General features: G+C 42.3%; 1 protein-coding gene across 2 annotated transcripts; it reads right to left on the bottom strand.

Moving 5' to 3' along the window:
* Positions 1-4: 4 nt before the first annotated feature.
* On the bottom strand, positions 5-11,323 carry LOC112233182 (basal body-orientation factor 1-like). 2 transcript variants are annotated; one of them, XM_024400631.2, is made up of 11 exons: positions 11,117-11,323; positions 10,724-10,976; positions 10,541-10,606; positions 6,369-6,512; positions 6,185-6,265; positions 5,910-5,980; positions 2,493-2,637; positions 1,439-1,932; positions 1,225-1,329; positions 344-412; positions 5-263 (listed from the first exon to the last, which is right to left on the bottom strand). In XM_024400631.2, exons 1-11 carry the CDS (start codon positions 11,155-11,157, stop codon positions 164-166), a joined length of 1,569 nt encoding a protein of 522 aa, XP_024256399.1. In that variant the 5' UTR covers positions 11,158-11,323; the 3' UTR covers positions 5-163. The 2 variants fall into 2 exon arrangements, with proteins under 2 accessions (XP_024256399.1, XP_024256400.1); XM_024400632.2 differs by having other exon boundaries at positions 344-409.
* Between the last annotated feature and the right edge of the window lie 6,411 nt (positions 11,324-17,734).

The following is a 17,734-nucleotide window of genomic DNA, read 5'->3' as shown; positions in this document are numbered from 1 at the left end:
GTCTCCTGTTTGCACCCTGTCTATCTAAGTTCAAGCAAGCTTTCAATTCATGACAATGAGAAAATACCATAGACACATTTTTCACATAACCATCCACATAATTCTGGAGACACTTCATATAGACCAGCACATTTCTCAGACCAACTAACACTGCACGGATAGGTCATGTGGTCTGGATATCCGGCAGGGCGCTGGGGTTCGAGGGCAGGTTGGACAAAGGTGCCTGGGTGATGAAGGTCACATGGGATGTCTCCTCTGTAATTCTGCAAGACATGTCATTATGTAACAAAAAACAATCAACAAGGTCTGATAAACCACAATCAGGAAACTTTTTGTGTCTTACCCGGGATCAATGTTGTTCTGATTCCTCTCTGGGGACGCAGACAACGCCAAAGGTTGACTCAGTTTCCTGCTAAATAAATTGCAGAGTTGCATTGAAATGCTGTACATTTTAAAAAGGCATGTTTTACCATACTGTGGCACCTGTTCTCTCTAGCTGTTGACTGCAGAAAGGCCTTGTAAGGGTTACATCAGGTCATGATTCATACTCTACTGGGTTGCTGTAAATTCATCCTACGTTTCCAAATGATGTATGTTTGCAAGGCTAGAATCCAGGATAATGTTGACATTGCCATGAATGTACATCTCTGCCCTCCAATACCCCCTTATACATTCAGATCCCCTGTCCTCAACTTGAAAATCATGTTGCCGGCGGTCCCCTGACCACAGGCGTTCAAAAACGAAATAAACCCCTTGTGCGCATGAAGTGGGGCCAAGAGCCTGAAGGCAAATCTGCGTGGCCAGATGTTTGTTTTCAAGCACACGACTCTGTGGCCGGCCCTATTTTTACTATTGTGCCCAGACTCTTTCTTCATTCTTTTTAAGCCGCTGGACGGAAAAGAAAATTGGTTTAAACCTAACTGATGTTTTATGGTATCCTCTTTTGCTGAGAAAAGAGCTGTTTAAGACATTAAAAAGGAGTCACAAATAAAGGCCCTCTCCCAGACTGCAGCACAGCTCATGCTTCTGATGGTGTCACTGTGTTTTGTTCTCAACACTTTATTGCGCTAGGGGTTTCGTTTTCATGTTTAATGATTCCAATTTGATGGTATCATTCTAAACAGAACGCAGTAGAAATAGAAATGAGATAATAGGGAAGCTAACAATGAGCATGTCTGCTGGCAGACAATACAGGACCCACACAATGTAGTAGCTAGCTGTTACCTTGCTTTCTGTCCGTTCATTTTGGCAAACAGCAGTCTAAGCACTTTCTCCTTCTGCTCCCATGTGAGTTCAGAGATGTCAACCTTGTTGCTCTGGAGATTATTCCTGAAACACAAGTGTAGTGGAAAAATAGATTTCCAAGTAGGAACAGTTTCTACCATAGCAATGAGGAAATGTATGGTAAGTGGTGGTAAAGACCACATGCAGGCCTTACCACTTCTCTGCCTCTTCCAGGTCGGTATAGACACTGTTGCTGCTGTGAGGGGTTTTGTGGAAGGTGCGGATGCGGGGGTACTCCTTCTTGCCTGACCGAGCCTCACTCATCCTCCTGCGGTAGGCCTCTAGGGCCTCCTGCCTGTACTGCAACCGGCTGGCCTGGATCTCTTGCTTCACCTGGCCCAAAGCCTCCTGAAAGAAGCACTCCAGCTCTGTGCGCTGCTCCACGATGCTGCGTGCCAGCCGCTTCACTCGCCCCATCTCCTTCTCCCTCATGGCCAGCACCTTCTGCAGCTTATCCAGCTCCACCTGGCCGGCCTGGGTGCTGACCAGGGCTCGGTTCTGCGTCTCCTCCTTGTCTCTCTCAAACTCCCCCACCATGAGCCCCAGGGCTTGCTCCAAGGTCCCCACCTTCCCCCTAAGCTCTGCTATCTCCTCATTCTGGGCCCTTACCTGGGACACATTCTCCTTCATCATCAGCTGACTGGTCTCCTATGGGTGGAAAATATAGGAAGGATTGAGGGGTTAGTCTTAAAATAGGGTTGAGATTATAATGAAAATATACATAAGGCATTCTCCAAAGTAACGTAATTCATTAAAGACATTAAATGGCATGTTGATAAATGGATCATGTTTTGCGGGGCTTAACTGTCAAATGGAAGAAGGATTGAGAATGAAAGAATGATTGGAAGAAATACTGAGCTGGGGTGACTTCATAGTATCGTTGCTTTATCGACATAGTCAGGGATGAGATTATGGTAAACTGTATTTATTTGCCTTAGAGAAACAGTGCAAAAAAACCACGAGATACTGACTCGTACTGTGGAGGTAAGGGGAAAGAGGGGCCGCAAGCAAAACAAACATGGGGTCACCAAAAATAAATAAAACAGGGGAAATACCATCTAAAATACTATGTTGTGTTACCATCTACTAATACTATGTCCACAGGAGATCTGCCACATAAATAAATACAATTTATTGGTTTTGTCCAGGCGCTGCCAGTACATGAAAATGCCCACTGCTCTGTTTGATGTGCCATGGTACCAGTGTACCTTATGCAGTGCCAGGGAGGTGTTTTCCTCAGCCAATGACACAGTCATCTTCCTCAGGTCATCTACCTCCTTCATATGGCAGCTGAGTGCCTCGCTGAGACGAACGTTCTCCTTGAACACTGAGCGTGACGCATCATCCAACTGACTGTTAGTTTAGGAAACAAGGAATGTACAGTTTTTCATGTTAGGTGCCAAACTGAGGTATAACTGGCACTTCCACTTCTGTTATCTGTCAGTCTAAAGTAACTTCGACAACATAAAGGTGGTGCATTGGGTTTGGTGGCGGGATAGGGAGCGGTCTGGTGATGTAGTAGACGAGAGAAAATTATAAGTGACGTTAAATTCCAAGCTTATAATGCTGGGAAGGATCTGGTTTTAATTTTCCTTTGAGTCACTCTCTCTTAGTCACCAAATTGAGACAAACTGGGTCAATGTCAGCTCTGTCTGAAAACACAGGTTACGTGCATTTCAACTTTATACATGGCCAAGGATTTAAGTCTACAATTGGCAAGTAATCGATGATAAATGCCACATTCAGTGTCAATGTTGAAGAGAGTTTATAGACCATAAAAGAACACAGAATTCAAAGTATATCCCTAGTCTGTCCTCATATGGCTTTAGAACTAAACTCAGTAAAAAAAAGAAATGTCCTCTCACTGTCAACTGCATTTATTTTCAGCATACTTAACATGTGCAAATATTTGTATGAACATAACAACTGAGACATAAGCTGGACAAGTTCCACAGACATGTGACTAACATAAATGGAATTATGTGTCCCTGAACAAAGGGGGGGTCAAATCAAAAGTAACAGTCAGTATCTGGTGTGGCCACCAGCTGCATTAAGTACTGCAGTGCAACTCCTCCTCATGGACTGCACCAGATTTGCCTGTTCTTGCTGTGAGATTTAACCCACTCTTCCACCAAGGCACCTGCAAGTTCCCGGGCATTTCTGGGGGGAATGGCCCTAGCCCTCACCCTCCGATCCAACAGGTCCCAGACGTGCTCAATGGGATTGAGATCCGGGCTCTTCGCTGGCCATAGCAGAACACTGACATTCCTGTCTTGCAGGAAATCATGCACAGAACGAGCAGTATGGCTGGTGGCATTGTCTTGCTGGAGGGTCATGTCAGGATGAGCCTGCAGGAAGTGTACCACATGAGCGAGGAGGGTGTCTTGCTGTTCATCGACTACAGCTCGGCATTTAACACCATAGTGCCCTCCAAGCTCGTCATCAAGCTCGAGACCTTGGGTCTCGACCCCGCTCTGTGCAACTGGGTACTGGACTTCCTGACGGGCCACCCCCAGTTGGTGAGGGTAGGCAACAACATTTCCACCCCGCTGATCCTCAACACTGGGGCCCCACAAGGGTGCGTTCTGAGCCCTCTCCTGTACTCCCTGTTCACCCACGACTGCGTGGCCACGCACGCCTCCAACTCAATCATCAAGTTTGCGGACGACACAACAGTGGTAGGCTTGATTACCAACAATGACGAGATGGCGTACAGGGAGGATGTGAGGGCCCTCGGAGTGTGGTGTCAGGAAAATAACCTCACACTCAACGTCAACAAAACTAAGGAGATGATTGTGGACTTCAGGAAACAGCAGAGGGAACACCCCCCTATCCACACTGATGGAACAGTAGTGGAGAGGGTAGTAAGTTTTAAGTTCCTCGGCGTACACATCACAGACAAACTGAATTGGTCCACCCACACAGACAGCATCGTGAAGAAGGCGCAGCAGCGCCTCTTCAACCTCAGGAGGCTGAAGAAATTTGGCTTGTCACCAAAAGCACTCACAAACTTCTACAGATGCACAATCGAGAGCATCCTGTCGGGCTGTATCACCGCCTGGTACGGCAACTGCTCCGCCCACAACCGTAAGGCTCTCCAGAGGGTAGTGAGGTCTGCAAAACGCATCACCGGGGGCAAACTACCTGCCCTCCAGGACACCTACACCACCCGATGTCACAGGAAGGCCATAAAGATCATCAAGGACAACAACCACCCGAGCCACTGCCTGTTCACCCCGCTATCATCCAGAAGGCGAGGTCAGTACAGGTGCATCAAAGCTTGGACTGAGAGACTGAAAAACAGCTTCTATCTCAAGGCCATCAGACTGTTAAACAGCCACCACTAACATTGAGTGGCTGCTGCCAACACACTGACTCAACTCCAGCCACTTTAATAATGGGAATTGATGGGAAATGATGTAAAATATATCACTAGCCACTTTAAACAATGCTACCTAATATAATGTTTACATACCCTACATTATTCATCTCATATGTATATGTATATACTGTACTCTATATCATCTACAGCATCTTTATGTAATACATGTATCACTAGCCACTTTAACTATGCCACTTTGTTTACATACTCATCTCATATGTATATACTGCACTCAATACCATCTACTGTATCTTGCCTATGCCGCTCTGTACCATCACTCACTCATATATCTTTATGTACATATTCTTTATCCCCTTACACTTGTGTCTATAAGGTAGTAGTTTTGGAATTGTTAGCTAGATTACTTGTTGGTTATTACTGCATTGTCGGAACTAGAAGCACAAGCATTTCGCTACACTCGCATTAACATCTGCTAACCATGTGTATGTGACAAATACAATTTGATTTGATTTGATTTGGAGGGATTGTGCGTTCCTGGTGTAACTCGGGCAGTTGTTGTTGCCATCCTGTACCTGTCCCGCATGTGTGATGTTCGGATATACCGATCCTGTGCAGGTGTTTTTACACGTAGTGTGTCACTGTGAGGACGATCAGCTGTCCGTTCTGTCTCCCTGTAGCACGGTCTTAGGCGTCTCACGGTACGGACATTGCCATTTATTGCAGTCCTCATGCCTCATTGCAGCATGCCTAAGGCAAGTTCACACAGACGAGCAGAGCATCTTTCTTTTGGTGTTTTTCAGAGTCAGTAGAAAGGCCTCTTTAGTGTCCTAAGCTTTCATAACTGTGACCTTAACTGCCTACCGCCTGTAAGCTGTTAGTGTCTTAACGACCATTCCACAGGTGCATGTTCATTAATTGTTTATGGTTCATTGAACAAGCATGGGAAACAGTGGTTAAACCCTTTACAATGATTATCTTTGAAAGACAGGATCCTGAAAAGGGGACGTTTCTTTTTTTGCTGAGTTTATATAGCACATAGGTCTTCCCCACACTCTGCTCCAAACCAGAACCCCCTTCCTGCAAGGCATTCTGGAACTGCTGGGGATGTCATCATTGGCTTAGGTGATATACGCTACTATCTTGAAGAAGACAAAGTGGTGTGGTCAAGATAATAATCTTGTTTTCCCTCACAAATGATGTATTTTGCCTCTTTTTTTCCTTGACCTGAAGGTGCAGTTTGAAGAATAAAATTAGCATGTAATTGGTCAGCGGAGACACTCACACAATGGCTTCATTGTGGGCCCTCTCAGCCAGCTGGGCGATCCTCTGCTCGGCCTCTTTCTCTAGGCGAACCTGCAAGGGAACACACAGTACTCACGGTTTCTCTCCCGCCTCTCTATTGATCAGTTAGGCCTTTTACACCTGAACATCTTTACCCATTTAATCCAATACTTTTTGATTAGCGCAATCCTAGTTTTCCCCAAGTTTATTTTACACCTCCTTGGAACTGTAAGTGCATGTACAAAATAATGTGTCAATTTGAAACTATCATCATACCTTTTCACTGAAGAATTTGTGCTCCATTCTAGCTAGGCTTTCCTTGTGCTCTCTGTCTGCAATGTACATGCTTTCTTTAATCTAGAAAGTAGAGAGTTGATGATCATTGATAGAACTGTGAACTACACAATCAAGAGTGGTACTTCAGGGTGTCAAGCATGATTTCTGTCCATGTTGTTCTCACACTATTGAGCTCCTGCTCCATCTGGGCTTTCTTTTTCCGAAACTCCTTGATAGTCTTCAGTTCACCCTGGATCATCCTGAACTCATTGGATCTCTTCTCAAACTTCTCCTCCAGCTCATTGATTTTAAGAGTGTATTCTGCAACCTGCAACAACCAATCATATACAGTTGAAGTCGGAAGTTTACATACACCTTGGCCAAATACAGTTAAACTCAGATTTTCACAATTCCTGACATTTAATCCTCGTAAAACTTCCCTGTCAGTTAGGATCACCACTTTAATTTAAGAATGTGAAATGTCAGAATAATAGTAGAGAGAATGATTTATTTCAGCTTTTATTTCCTTCATCACATTCCCAGTGGGTCAGAAGTTTACATACACTCAATTAGTATTTGGAAGCATTGCCTTTAAACTGTTTAACTTGGGTCAAACGTTTCGGGTAGCCTTCATCAAGCTTCCCACAATAAATTGGGTGAATTTTGGCCCATTCCTCCATAACAGAGCTGGTGTAACTGAGTCAGGTTTGTACAGTAGGCCTCCTTGCTCGCACACGCTTTTTCAGTTCTGGCCACACATTTTCTATAGGATTAAGGTCAGGGCTTTGTGATGGCCACTCCAATACCTTGACTTTGTTGTCCTTAAGCAATTTTGACACAACTTTGGAAGTATGCTTGGCGTCATTGTTCATTTGGAAGACCCATTTGCGACCAAGCTTTAACTTCCTGACTGAGATGTTGCTTCAATATATCCACAAAACTTTCCTACCTCATGATGCAATCTATTTTGGGAAGTGCACCAGCCCCTCCTGCAGCAAAGCACCCCCACAACATGATGCTGTCACCCCCGTACTTCACGGTTGGGATGGTGTTCTTTGGCTTGCAAGCCTCCCCCTTTTTCCTCCAAACATAATGATGGTCACTATGGCCAAACAGTTCTATTTTTGTTTCATCAGACCAGAGGACATTTCTCCAAAAAGTATGATCTTTGTCCCCGTGTGCAGTTGCAAACCGTAGTCTGCCTTTTTTATGGCGGTTTTGGAGCAGTGGCTTCTTCCTTGCTGAACGGCCTTTCAGGTTATGTTGATATAAGACTTGTTTTACTGTGGATATAGATACTTTTGTACCTGTTTCCTCCAGCATCTTGAATGAACCAGACTTGTGGAGGTCTACATTTGGTGTTGAGACAGAATGCGTCTCCTTCATGACCGGTATGATGGCTGCTTGGTCTCATGGTGTTTATACTTGCGTACTATTGTTTGTACAGATGAATGTGGTACCTTCAGGCGTTTGGAAATTGCTCCCAAGGATGAACCAGACTTGTGGAGGTCTACAATTCTTTTTCTGAGGTCTTGGCTGATTTATTTTGATTTTCCCGTGATGTCAAGCAAAGAGGCACTGAGTTTGAAGGTAGGCCTTGAAATACATCCACAGGTACACCTCCGATTGACTCAAATGATGTCAATTATCAGAAGCTTCTAAAGCCATGACATCATTTTCAAGCTGTTTAAAGGCACATTCAACTCAGTGTATGTAAACTTCTGACCCCCTGGAATTGTGATACAGTGAATTATAAGTTAAATAATCTGTCTGTAAACAATTGTTGGAAAAATTACTTGTGAAAAAATTACTTGTGTCATGCACAAAGTAGATGTCCTAACCGACTTGCCAAAACTATAGTTTGTTAACAAGAAATTAGTGGAGTGGTTGAAAAACGAGTTTTAATAACTCCAACCCAAGTGGATGTAAACTTCCAACTTCAACTGTAGTTCCATATCTTGGATTTTGAAGACATAGAAAATAATGTAACTCTATACAGCAGGTGTAAATAGTGTATACACCAATATTGTTAGCTACGTATACAATGAACATTTTGAGAATGTACACCATCTAAGTGTGTATCCACTTCATATTTGTATGTGACATGGCAGTTGCCATTTCAGAAATAGAATCGATTCAGATTATCTGAAAAAAAATGACCATAGCTTCCAGGAATAGGAGGAAAACAACCACTTATAATAGTTGGGAAGAAAATCAAAATGTTCAGATGAAGTATGGCCTTTGCAACCCAACCCAACTTCAGGAACAGATCAGTCAGAGAGGCTGAAATCAGAGTTTGCTGCTATGCTGTGCTGCTATGTAACTGCTGCTAAGTACACAAGTTATTGAAGGCAAGCAAAACATGCACCCACAATCATGTATATAATGACACAATTATAGGTTACCAACCATTTGATTATATTGTTATGCCTAATTGATATTCTTTAGATATCTCTATAAATGCCATTCTATAAAATTACGACAGGGATTAATTAAATGATCAATAGCTTTCTTTAGAAAGCTCCCATTCCATCATCAAATGGCCAGATTTGTGCTTAAGTTTTGCTTATGGATGCATCTCTATTTTCTTTTTCTAATGCAGTGTTTCAATCACAATGAAAATATGGCACTGATCCAGGAAACTCTTGATGATATACACTGAGTGTACAAAACATTAAGAACACCTTCCTAATATTGACGTTGCATCCCCCCTTTTGCCCTCAGAACAGACTCAATTCATCAGGGCATGGACTCTACAAGGTGTTGAAAGCATTCCACATGGATGCTGGTCCATGTTGACTCCAATGCTTCCTTCCCACAGTTGCGACAAGTTGTCTGGATGTCCTTTGGGTGGTGGACTACTCTTGATACACATGGGAAACTGATGAGCATGAAAACCCCAGCAGCATTGCAGTCCTTGATACAAACTGTTGTGCCTGGCACCTCCTACAAAACCCAGTTCAAAGGCACTTAAATCACCCTACGAATGGCACACATACACAGTCCATGTTTCAATTGTCTCAAGGCTTAAAAATCCTTCTTTAAGCTGTCTTCCCCATTCACCTACACTGATTGAAGTGGATTTAAAAAGTGACATCATTAAGGGATCATAGATTTCACCTGGAATCACCTGGTCAGTCTTTGTCATGGAAATAGCAGGTGTCCTTAATGTATTGTACACTCAGTGTAGTTGTTTGGTTGGTTGGCTGACTTTTTCCAACATTCAGACTCACATGTCAGACTACTTTGAGACAAAAGCTACTGCGCTCACGTTCTTTGAGTGCTTTTAATGCAATGGTTTCCATTAGCTAAGTCAATTTTCAAGATGAACCATTTTATCACTTCACAATGAGCAAAGGGAGTTGAGGGGCATGTCTTGAAATCACGTCTTTAGCTCAACCACAACAATATTTATATCCAGAATTAGTACTACATAGGCATATGTGACAGTAGCATGCAAAATAGGGATTTTTTTAGTTGGTCCAGACCAAGATTATTTTATTTCTCAAAAGCTTTTTACCACAGTGAAGTAAGAAATGGAAAACAGCTGTTTGCCAAAGCGGCACATTTCTTTGTTGTTAAACCATTGCAACAGATTTTTTACCTTTATTTAACCAGGCAAGTCAGTTAAGAACAAATTCTTATTTTCAATGACAGTAACAGTGGGTTAACTGCCTGTTCAGGGGCAGAACGACAGATTTGTACCTTGTCAGCTTGGGGATTTGAACTTGCAACCTTCCAGTTACTAGTCCAACGCTCTAACCACTAGGCTACTCAATCAATGTGATGTAATTTTGTCTGTAGAGATCAACTGTCAAAATTAACACGTAAATAAAGTTGCACACCACCACAAACAATCCATATGACACATGAGGGATGGATAACTTAGGCTACAATATATCAAAACTAGTTTGTATGTTCGAGACCATGTACATTTTAATTACGCTTTTTCTGTAGCTGCATGGCATTACCATATACCATCATTTTAGACCATATGGCTGGAAATTTAGGGGTTGTTTCTTAGTTTGTTTTCTTTTTTCTATAAATTAGCATAGGGACTGCCTGATTAAAAACAACACTTGTTCAGACACAATACAGCACCTTTTTTTTAGATGCTGTACATGACATCAGACAAACAATGTATACCCTTGAGGCTTGCAGGACAATGAATATGATTTAGATAGACTACAATGCTGGGCAGGGATGTCAGCATGTTTAGTAAAACATGCTAATGTTCCTGGTCCATTTCTGACCTGTTTTTGTAAACTGTCTAGTCACTCCCTGTTCTTTGAAATTATGGAAGACTTACTTGGAAGGTTACCCAAGTTTGTTCCTTCACAAAGACTAAATACTTACCAGTTGTTCATTTTCTTCAAGGGCTTGTTTTTTTTTACTTTTAAGTTGTCCCTCTAGCCTTGTAATCTGTAAAAAAAAAATATATATATATATATAAAAAAATAATACAACGATACAATGCTAGTAAACCCCCCAAAGACAATAAATTATGGATATTATAAATATCTGGGTATAAAAGTTAACCTTTTCTTCTTTCTCAGCATCTTTCCTCTTCAAGAAGGCAATTATGTCAACTGTGTCCTTCTCTGCACGATACTGCTGGTTAGTGAGCTCTTCATTGGCTCGTGCCAACCTGCGGGTAGCTTCACGGTACTCCACGCGCGAGTGTTCAGTGACATCCAGCCTGGCTTCCCAAAGAGCAGCATTGGCCTTTGCCTTCTCAATGTCAGACTCTTTATCGGCTTTTGACTCATGTTTGCCTTCTTTTTTTCCTTTTCTAGACATACAATTTGGACAAAGAATTGTAGTAAATTAGATAGCTACACAAACAGTGCGTAAAACGAGCTACAGGTAGCTAACATGGCTAACGTTAGCCAATTCAAGCGATAACGACGCAAAGAAAAAATTATGTCTTACCCTTTACTTTTCTTTCCATTTTTTCCTTTCTTCTTGGGCATTGTTTCGAATACTACAATTTAACTGTTAAGAATGAATGGGATACGTATAGGCTAGCTAGGTTAGCTTCACTTCAAGGCACTGGGGAAATCGTGTTTACAACTTTGTTACCATAGAAACGCTGTCGTATGGCACTGGCTGTGTGTGGACATGCTCACAGCCTACGTCAAAATCACCTGTAACAGGTCTAATGTTATATGCAACAACAAAAAACAAGTAATGTCATATGTGCACAGTATACACAACTATTCTAGCTAAATTTGACTGAGTATGCAATCACACTAAAACATATCCGAATTCAGTGCGTTCAAGACAACTGGGAACTCGGGATGAAAACGAGCTCTGACTGGGAAAAATAGTTTTAAGATCACTGACGGCATGATTTGGCTTCGTATTTTCCCGAGTTCCCAGTTGTCCTGAACGCACCATCTACCACATGGACGCTTTTTTCGTAACGTTGTCAGGCAACCCATCTCTATAGAGCACTAACTAGTAAGGTTTTTTGATAAATGCTGAAAAGAAGTCATGTGACGTGGGAGCTCTAATGCTTTTGGTCTATGCAATAATCTTTATCAGCTAACATAACTTTTTGTGAATTTTGAAGCATTTATTTAGTCAGAAAACGCACTTTTATTTAACTAGGCTAGCCGGTTAAGAAGAAATTCTTATTTTCAATTACGAAACAGTGGGTTAACTACCTTATTCAGGGGCAGAACGCCAGATGTTTACCTTGTCAGCGCGGGGATTCGATCTTGCAAGTCCACGCTCTAACCACTAGGCTACCTGCCGCACATAGCCTAAATCACCTGAAGGCCTCATAATTCATAAAGGTCATGTTAACTGACTGATGTTATCTCATAGAACATAGAACGTGTAATATCTCCTAAACCTGTGTTAACCTCGGACCTTATTTTTGGTGTTTATCCCAAAGCCCTATCTTTCCCTATTCCTTTTCTGCATAGGAATGGCTGAACCAACCAGAGGTAACTAATTTCTGTTTTTGAGGACTACAAACTGGCGAGCTCTACAATGGACTAACTAAAGGGAGCCTAACGTTACTCCTTATAGTCCAAGGGCCTTGTTCCTTTATTGGCGAAATGGTTCTGGAAGCCAAAACAGAAAATTATCCATCTAATCTTGAATTGATTCTCAATTGCGCTATGGTTCTAGAAACATAAATCCCTCTCATTTCATATCACATCAAAAACATTTCACAAATGTAAAATACACACTGTTTTAACTGGATTAAACACAGTTGCAGCCAACTGTATTTTTGTCACATCTGTCTTCTGTTTACACACAGATGTTTGGAGAAGCAGATAGTTAATTAGCACAGGTGGTCCACTCTGTCTTCTGTCTGTTTTCTGTGAACAAGCACTGCAACATGGAAATATGGAAATCCTAACCCTATAAAGGTGTGTATCACAGCAGGTTGGTGGCACCTTAATTGGGGAGAATGGGCTTGTGGTAATGACTGGAGTGGAAGGGTATCAAATACGTCAAACACATGGTTTCCAGGTGTTTGATGCCATTCCATTTGCTCCGTTTCAGCCATTATTATGTGCTGTTCTCTCCTCAGCAGCCACTATTGTGTGTGAATTTAACCTTTTGTTTTTTTCATTTTTCGCTGATGTGAAAGATAAGGTTCTTATGGTTCGAAAACCATACCGCAAGCGTGTTAATGTTAAACTGAGCATCAGCTCTTAACAAAACACCCCCTTATAAAAAAACACATTTGTCCAATGATTTATGTGTAATCTAATTGAACTGAGAGTCATAATTAAGGGCTAAGTTACACACCATAGAATTACATAATATACACTGAAAATATATATAAACTCAACATGTAAAGTTTTTGTCCCATGTTTCATAAGCTGAAATAAAAGATCCCAGATCTTTACTTCCCTGTTTACTTACCTGTTTGTGAGCATTTCTCCTTAGCCAAGATAATCCATCCACCGGACAGGTTTAGCATATCAAGAAGCCCATTGAACAGCATGGACATTACACAAATGCACCTTGTGCTGGGGATAATAAAAGGCCACTCTAAAATGTGCAGTTTTGTCACACAACACAATGCCATAGATGTCTCAAGTTTTGAGGGAGCGTACAATTGGCATGCTGACTGAAGAAATGTTCACCAGAGCTGTTGCCAGAGTACTGAATGCTCATTTCTCTACCATAAGCCACCTCCGTAATTTTAAAGAATTTGGCAGTATGGCCAACTGGCCTCACAACCGCAGACCACGTGTAACCATGACAGTTAAGGACCTCCACTTCCGGCTTCTTCACGGGATCGTCTGAGACCAGCCACCCGGACAGCTGATGAGACTGAGGAGTATTTCTGTCAGTAATGAAGCCCTTTTTTGGGGGAAAAACTTTTTCTGATTGGCTGGGCCTAGCTCCCCAGGGGGTGAGCCTGGCTCTCAAGTAGGTGGGCCTAGGCCCACCCATGGCTGCCCCCCTGCCCAGTCATGTGAAATCCATAGATTAGGGTCTAATGAATTTACGATGCATGCATAAACATCCCATCAACAGACCTTTGCATGAATATCAAGAAAGACATGAACATTTTCTGCTTCTGGGAATATGTCCAATATACAGTGTATTCAGAAAGTATTCAGACCCCTTGACTTTCCACATTTTGTTACATTACAGCTTTATTCTAAAATTGATTACATAAAACATGTTCCTCATCAATCTACACACAATACCCCATAATGACAAAGCGAAAACAGGTTTTTTGAAATACAAGCCTTTGCTATGAGACTCGAAATTGAGCTCAGGTACATCCTGTTTCCATTGATCATCCTTAAGACGTTTCTACAACTTGATTGGAGTCCAACTGTGTTAAATTAAATTGATTGGACATGGTTTAGAAAGGCACACACCTGTCTATATAAGGTCCCACACTTAACAGCGCATGTCAAAGCAAAAACCAAGCCATGAGGTCGAAGGAACTGTCCGTATGCAGCATTGAAGGTCCCCAAGAACACAGTTGCCTCCATCATTCTTAAATGGAAGAAGTTTGGAACCACCAAGGCTCTTCCTAGAGCTGGCAGACGGGGCCAAACTGAGCAATCGGGGGAGAAGAGCCTTGGTCAGGGAGGTGACCAAGAACCCGGTGGTAACGCTGACAGAGCTCCAGAGTTCCTCTGTTGCGATGGAAGAATCTTATAGAAGGACAAACATCTCTGCAGCACTCCACCAATCAGGCCTTTATAGTAGAGTGGCCAGACGGAAGCCACTCCTCAGTAAAAGGCAAATGTTGGCCCGCTAGGAGTTTGCCAAAATGCACCTAAAGGACTCAGACTATGAGAAACAAGATTCTCTGGTCTGATGAAACCAAGATTGAACTCTTTGGCCTGAATGCCAGGCATCACGTCTGGAGGAAACCTGGCCCCATCCCTACGGTGAAGCATGGTGGTGGCAGTATCATGCTGTTGGGATGTTTTTCAGCGGCAGGAACTGGGAGACTAGTCAGGATCGAGGGAAAGATGAACGGAGCAAAGTACAGAGATCCTTGATGAAAACCTGCTCCATAGCGCTCAGGACCTTGGACTGGGGCGAAAGTTCACCTTCAAATAGGACAACGACCCTAAGCACACAGTCAAGACAACGCAGGAGTGGCTTCGGGACAGGTCTCAGAATGTCCAAGAGTGGCCCAGCCAGAGCCAGGACTTGAACCCGATCGAACATCTCTGAAGAGACCTGAAAATAGCTGTGCAGCGGCTCTCCCCATCCAATCTGACAGAGCTTGAGAGGATCTGCAGATAAGAATGGGAGAAACTCCCCATATACAGGTGTGCCAAGCTTGTAGCATCATACCCATGAAGAAGCAAGGCTGTAATTGCTTCCAAAGGTGCTTCAACAAAGTTGTGAGTAAAATGTCTGAATACTTATGTAAATGTGATATTTCTGTTTTTTATATTTTTTTATACATGTACAACATTTTCTAAACTTGTTTTTGCTTTGTCATTATGGGGTATTCCACAAAATGTGGGAAAAGTCAAGGGGTCTGAATACTTTCCGAATGACACAAGGATCTGTTCATAGGTCTATGTGGAATGAGGTGAACCCCCTGGTATGGAATGACATTTGCACCCCTTCTAAGAGGAATTTTGTTCTATGTCCTGGGAAGAACCTTGGACCTCTGACAGGTTACGCAGCCATCAGGATCACACAGATGTTTTGTGGATTACATAAATTGCGGAGAATCCACAAATTCAACAACAAAACATTTGTTGACTTTGCAGATTTTGAGAACCTCAAACAACTGAAATAAACAATGTAAAGTTATTGCAGGTCATTTGAATCCAAAGCCCACATTGCTGAACTGGCTTCCAAATTTGGCTTTTTGGGGAAACTGGAGGGTGCCCAAGGAACAATATTTAACATAACATTGAACAAAAAAGTATATCATAAAATCTCAGGGTGTAGTTACTGTAAATTTTAGAATATATCTTTTTGCACTGGCATCATGCAGAGTTTGGGGACTAAATTTAAAGCTAATTGCTATGACAGGGAGTAGAGAACTGAAATAACCCTGAGCATTTCGAAGCTGTCATTATCATTGGAATTGTAATGACAAGGTTTAGGTCTCTTCAATAGAGTTTTGGGGTAGGACACCCACAAACATGAAATTCCTGAGGGTAACATTGCGGTATATTAATAATAGATTGCAAGGCTTGGATTACAAAGCCCGGGTCACCTCTCATGCTTTAAAGCATTTGTTTAAGTTGCAACAAAACATCAAAAGTTGTATTTAAGATAGGCCACCACTGAGGATTTCTTATTGGACCTTTGACTAGTATGTGCTGTGTCATACTGCCGCCTCATTTCTGTAGGTCTATGCCTCCCTCCCTAAAGCCCTATAGGCTAACGAAACTTCTCATATAGATTTTTATATTATTTACCAATTACCTTGCTTTACAAGTTACTGTTTCTCTCAACTATTTCATCAACAACAAAAAATGAACAGATGTCAATGAAACAAAATATAATTTTTATCATGGTTTTCAACCACAACCACTGAACAGTTCTAGTTTCGCTTTTTGCAGCTCAGCTCACATTAGTCATTTGACCTCCATTGGTCAGAACTTGTCAGACCATGGCTGTCCTCTGAAATCATTGTAATTGGATCATGAAGGTATGGTGTATGTTTTGACTCATACCGTAAACACAGTGTGTAATAAGTACAAGTAGTGAGCTCCCAAGTGTCAGATCCATCAAAACACTGCAAATGATCAGAATACTGTACATCATTTTCTATAGTAGTACTTACTGTAGGTTACTGTATGTCTGAATGCCAAACTTAATTATAAAGTAGAATACTTTTGTCTTTGTCAGCGCAAGATTCGTCTTCCCATAAAGGACTTTGGAGATAGCAGCATGGGGGGACAGCAGACACGCGTCATGGCTTTCGTAAGGACTAGAGTAAGTAACTCTATGACATCTTGTGTTTTTGAGTGTGAGCAGCCAGCGACCTGTTAAATGGACTCATAAAGTATTACAATGTTGTCATGGCATGCCAGATCAGTATATATTCTTAAATTGACACAAAGTTAATGAGAGGTCCAGCACATGCACGCTTTGATAGGGGGAACGGACCGTATTGGTGAGCCACAGGATTTGAAAAAAGAACCCACAGTATTTAGAAAAAAAGGAAAGCGAAAAGTACAATATTTTTAGTCCAAATTACAATGTTGGAACAGTGCATTGCACAGCGGAGTGTCCCGGGATTGGAATGTCCTCTATGTGGACCTCCTATCTGCCCTCCTCAAGTCCTGCTGCAGGACAACTGGCCGCCCCCATTCCCGCTCAATTTCACCCTGCCAGCTGAGCTAGCTGACACATGCCTCCACAGTTTGTGCTTCACTCACCCTCTGTTTGACTGGGTGGTGAACCAGTTTCATTAGTAGCAGAAGCAGAGTTGGGTGAGACCAGTTCAGCAAGCCTGCATCTAGAAATATACAAATTCTACATGTTTCAGCCCAGTCTTTGTTCACTGTTGCTGCAGCTTCTCGTGGGGACTGAGTGAAGGAAATCTCACTCTGGTGCAAAGCTTAGTTCATATGAGGTCTCTGAGTTAGAAGGGCCTCTTTGCTGAGCTGCAGTAGCGCATCGTTATTGCCTCTCTCCCACCTGGAAACTTTGAACAGTACATCAGAATACTTTTGCTGATAGACTGGTTAAAGACGCCTGCCAACCAGGCAACCACAGACCTAAAACTGAGAGCAGCCACTCATGCTTTTCATGGTCTCTCCTGTGAAACTTGCTTTAAATTTCTTTCCTAGGAAAGCTTGTGGTTAGCACAGGGATGAGTAGGAGTGAGATTATTGCTTACATTCTTTCAGCATTTATGTAAGTTGAAGTGCAAGTTGCATCTGCACATCTCTTGTGAAAGGTTGGTTGGGGTTTAAAGGGTTGCAGCATATGTTTTAATGTGGTCATTTTCACACGTCATGATAGGTTCGGAATGTAGTACACGCAAAAATGACTTGTGCATACCCAGAGAAAATGATCTTGGCTGTCGCAACTTTGGCTGTCAGGTAGTAATGCACAATCCATCTTGCAACT

This window comes from Oncorhynchus tshawytscha, linkage group LG11 (genome assembly GCF_018296145.1).
Source record: "Oncorhynchus tshawytscha isolate Ot180627B linkage group LG11, Otsh_v2.0, whole genome shotgun sequence".
NCBI lineage: Eukaryota > Metazoa > Chordata > Actinopteri > Salmoniformes > Salmonidae > Oncorhynchus > Oncorhynchus tshawytscha.
Note: the sequence above shows the minus strand (reverse complement) of the source record. Positions and strands in the feature narration are given on the sequence as shown.

Bases quoted from the DNA above. Each gene is read 5' to 3' on its own strand.
- LOC112233182 (XM_024400631.2), bottom strand. From the start codon at position 11,157: ATGCCCAAGAAGAAAGGAAAAAATGGAAAGAAAAGTAAAGG. The intron at 10,607-10,723 runs GTTAACTTTTAT...TTTTTTTTACAG, and splicing joins ATGCTGAGAAAGAAGAAAAG to ATTACAAGGCTAGAGGGACA. The intron at 413-1,224 runs GTAACAGCTAGC...CAATTTATTTAG, and splicing joins ATGAACGGACAGAAAGCAAG to CAGGAAACTGAGTCAACCTT.